This window comes from Sinocyclocheilus rhinocerous, unplaced genomic scaffold (assembly GCF_001515625.1).
Source record: "Sinocyclocheilus rhinocerous isolate Xijiao unplaced genomic scaffold, SAMN03320098_v1.1 scaffold144, whole genome shotgun sequence".
Taxonomy (NCBI): domain Eukaryota; kingdom Metazoa; phylum Chordata; class Actinopteri; order Cypriniformes; family Cyprinidae; genus Sinocyclocheilus; species Sinocyclocheilus rhinocerous.
Genome location: NW_015645650.1, coordinates 342,836 through 346,577, shown reverse-complemented (window position 1 = coordinate 346,577; position 3,742 = coordinate 342,836). Strand labels below are relative to the sequence as shown.

General features: G+C 40.0%; 2 protein-coding genes across 10 annotated transcripts in view; one reads left to right on the top strand and one right to left on the bottom strand.

The window, feature by feature from the left end:
- LOC107706884 (rho GTPase-activating protein 12-like) overlaps window positions 1-3,742 on the bottom strand; it is a 70,888-nt gene that overhangs the window by 64,929 nt on the left and 2,217 nt on the right. For 7 of the 9 annotated variants that reach the window (XM_016510716.1, XM_016510719.1, XM_016510721.1 and 4 more), the window contains exon 1: window positions 2,215-2,426. The exons of 1 other annotated variant lie outside the window; for it this stretch is intronic. The gene's annotated coding sequence lies outside the window, so the exon portion shown is untranslated. Of the gene's footprint in view, window positions 1-1,021; window positions 1,115-2,214; window positions 2,427-3,742 lie in introns of those variants that run through there. One more of the 9 variants, XM_016510718.1, reaches the window with a different exon arrangement.
- LOC107706886 (hexosaminidase D-like) overlaps window positions 3,350-3,742 on the top strand; it is a 6,717-nt gene continuing 6,324 nt past the window's right edge. Inside the window, exon 1 of the mRNA XM_016510727.1 lies at window positions 3,350-3,724. Within this exon, the coding sequence (XP_016366213.1) occupies window positions 3,641-3,724 (84 nt within the window). The 5' untranslated portion in view covers window positions 3,350-3,640. The remainder of the gene's footprint in view (window positions 3,725-3,742) is intronic.

The following is a 3,742-nucleotide window of genomic DNA, read 5'->3' as shown; positions in this document are numbered from 1 at the left end:
CCGCTCACGTCCGTAGACACGGTGTAACATTGGTTTTGCTTTGTTTCACAGAACTAATATATGCTGGCTTTTGCTTGAATATGCTTGTGTGTCACGTTCGCTTGTTTGTTCATCTGCAATCGTATTGTCGTTCCCTTCAGTTATGATAAAGACACATTCATTTCCAAACCCTATAAGCCTGGAGCGTCTACATCTCCTCCACTGTCTGTTTCAAGGGTCAGCTCCCAAAGTGTGTCTGAAAAGTAAGATAATACGTTTAATACAGCAGATTCCGGCATAATCGTTGCCTGGGTTGCGTACGTATGTGTGGGGCGGAGCTATCAAAATAGGGGCGAGACCCTTTTGGGGTAGGGGCGTGTTTGTTTTGGTGATTTGAAATATCAACATTGGCTACCAGAAATCACTTACCCCACCTTTAAATAAAAGTGAATGGCTAAGATGTACCATCAGAACAAAAAATGTAGGCCTATCTTATCTCAGCAGAAACAATTAATTTAGTCCAGTTACCTGATACAAGAACCTGACACTACTAAATGACACAGTGTACATCATTAATAGATCAGACATAAGACATGGTCTCTCATTCCATGACGACTTTCACCCACATTTGAACTAAAATAACTAAATCTTTGTTTGAAAATGTTTCTATTAATTCGGTTTTGATTACCTGTAGCCTATTGTGACAAGTTCTTTGACATTTTAATGCCTGTTTGAAATTAATTTGGCACTTTACTATAGTTAAAAAAAAAATAAATCTGACAGGTCTCACAAGAACAACAACACATGAATTCTGAACCGCTGTTTAAAGAGTGTCTTGTACACGCCTTGTAATGGCTTGATGCTCAGAAATGGTTCTTTGTCATTCATCTTGATGGCTTAAAACAGACTGGCTCCCTCTCTGATTAAAATGTTTTCTCCTGTCGACAAAAAAAAACACCAAGGGTGGACAAAGCCAGCCAGCATAAAACGGGTTTGTCTAATCTACTGAGCCACGTACTTGCAGCCGTGAACACAAAGCGACCTTGCAGGCGTTATCGACGTTACTTGTGAAGTGATTTTCAGCCGTCAGGTCCTCCTCACAGGTCAAACAGTAGCCTATTTGTCTTTGCTCCAGCGGTTCATTCAGGACTGATGCAGATGAGCCGACACTATATTCCCCCAGCGACCCAGTCCAGAAGCAGAGATCCCCGTTTCCCCTGGTAACCCGCCTTTGTTTGGGTAGCGGCTGCACTGGTCACTCAACACGATCGCCGGTGCAGTCCCTCCCCGGACGAAGGCGACAGCGAGGCCGGGAGAAGAAAGGGGGAAGGGTCGGTTCGGCCCATAAACTTTCAAACAAAATACAGAAGTACAAACCAGTTCTGCCCAAGAAATGTTTACTGTGCTTAATTACAAAACAGTAGCCTATTTGTCTTTGCTCCAGCGGTTCATTCAGGACTGATGCAGATGAGCCGACACTATATTCCCCCAGCGACCCAGTCCAGAAGCAGAGATCCCCGTTTCCCCTGGTAACCCGCCTTTGTTTGGGTAGCGGCTGCACTGGTCACTCAACACGATCGCCTGTGCAGTCCCTCCCCGGACGAAGCCGACAGCGAGGCCGGGAGAAGAAAGGGGGAAGGGTCGGTTCGGCTCATAAACTTTCAAACAAAATACAGAAGTACAAACCAGTTCTGCCCAAGAAATGTTTACTGTGCTTAATTACATCTCGCTGAAACAAACTAATGTTGTGTCATCACAATAATGCTTACAAATTGTTTCCAAAGGTAAAAATAAACAATAGCCTATGCCAAATGTAGATACTAATGCTCTAACGTTACCCATGATAACTTTGATGCACCGTTTGCGCCGTTTTGAGTGATGACAGCTTATTACTCAAAAGTCAACGTTTAATCAAAACAAAGCACAAATTATAAACACAGGTCTAAGTCTAGATCATCTAAATCACATCATAACTAGATAAAACTAGCGTTGGTCTCAATGCGAGGGAACTGCGTGTTGAATGGCTGTAATATAAAACCCGATGGGAGCATTTTGCCGCAGCACGATAGCAGGTTCCCCGACCACAGATCCCCAAAGCGGCTTTCGTGGTTGGCCACAAGGTAGCAAACCGCTGTGCAACAATCAGTTCCAACGGTCCTAACAATGCAACTCTTTATATCTGCAACAATGCGCCTTTGAAGCATAGGAATGAACGCAGAAACTGCTCATACTGACCTGGCGTTCAGGGGGATCTGGGAGCGGCCATGCCCGTTAGTTGGAGAGTCTCTGAAATAAACTTTTCCCTCGGCACTTGCGTGAAAAGATACTGCGCGGCAACAACACAAAACACACGACCTGACCGCGTCGCGCTTCCAATCGCAGTCTGTCTCTGTGGGTGAGTGAGTGCGCACACCCGCCTGTCCTGTGAAGCTCTTTTGGACGGCTTATGCTCCTATATATATATATATATATATATATATATATATATATATGCAAAACAAACATGCCAAATGAATAAATGAAATGTGCCCAGATCACAGACAATTTAACAATTTCCTTTTCCTTTTATTATGTATTAAGGGGTTCATTAGTCATCTAAAGACAGTATAGGAAAATACAATTAGAAAAAAAACTATTATTATTATTATTATTATTATTATTTAGGCTATTTCTACTCTATTCCACAAGCAATTATGACGACACACATTGTGACATTTAAACAGTTTATAAGTATTATTGAATGTCTGTGAAATGTAACCTCAAAGTTGTTCACAGTTCATGAATCACCCCTTCCATGATTAGAAGAACTTACATATTTTAACCACTATCCTGTTACCAATAAAATTTTAGAATGTCAATATTACCAGTACATTAAAACATTGTCCACTAGAGAGTGACATTTGCTACGTTTACTCCGTTCAAATTCTGTTGCAAGAGATTCCAGAATCTTAAATAAATATGCTCTTACAATGTAAATAAAGATACTATAAAAGTAAATTTCTTAGTTACTTTAACATTTAACATTTTAATTTTCGAATAAAAATATAGACTAATAAAATTCTAATCATTATTCATTTAAACTTTATTATAAGCTGATTTTTTTTATGTTTCAGTACTGATTTAGTTAAATACTACCTTTACATTTAATTTTGATTAGCGAGATTAAAGATATCAAGATTTTAAAAAAATTACGCTTTTATTCTAAAATAACATGCCTGCGGAGAACCACGGTTCACAACTTCCGGTCCTGAGCGGACATACAGGCGCTTGTAGTCCTACATCTGCATTTCTGTTAGTTTAAAAATGCACAAAAAAACTTCAATGCCCGTCGTGCTTCTCAGAAGAACGGAAGAAGCCTTGTTGTTGGGCGTGTGCGTGAGAGTGCAAAGGAGCAAAGGATTGTAAACAGAGGTTCTGTCACATGCTTAGCTTCGTTGAGTTGAAAGTACATATTTGAAAAGGAACAAGGCTGATTAAGAAATACATGAAAGGAGAACGTCTTCCAGTTACAGTATCAGCACTTATTAAATGACAAAATACAAAAGATTAAAGGATAACATATTATACAGTCTCAGTTGTTGATTCCGTGATTTAAATATGAGATAAGATATAAAATATCTTTTAAGACGCTGCTAGATTTTTTTATTGAACAGTACCTGATATGAACCAGTCATTGCGCAGTTGCAAAAAGTTTGTGCATTTGGACCTGAAAGGGGCACCTCCTAGAATCGGCTACCTAATTGAGGTACAACTTCTTTTACTC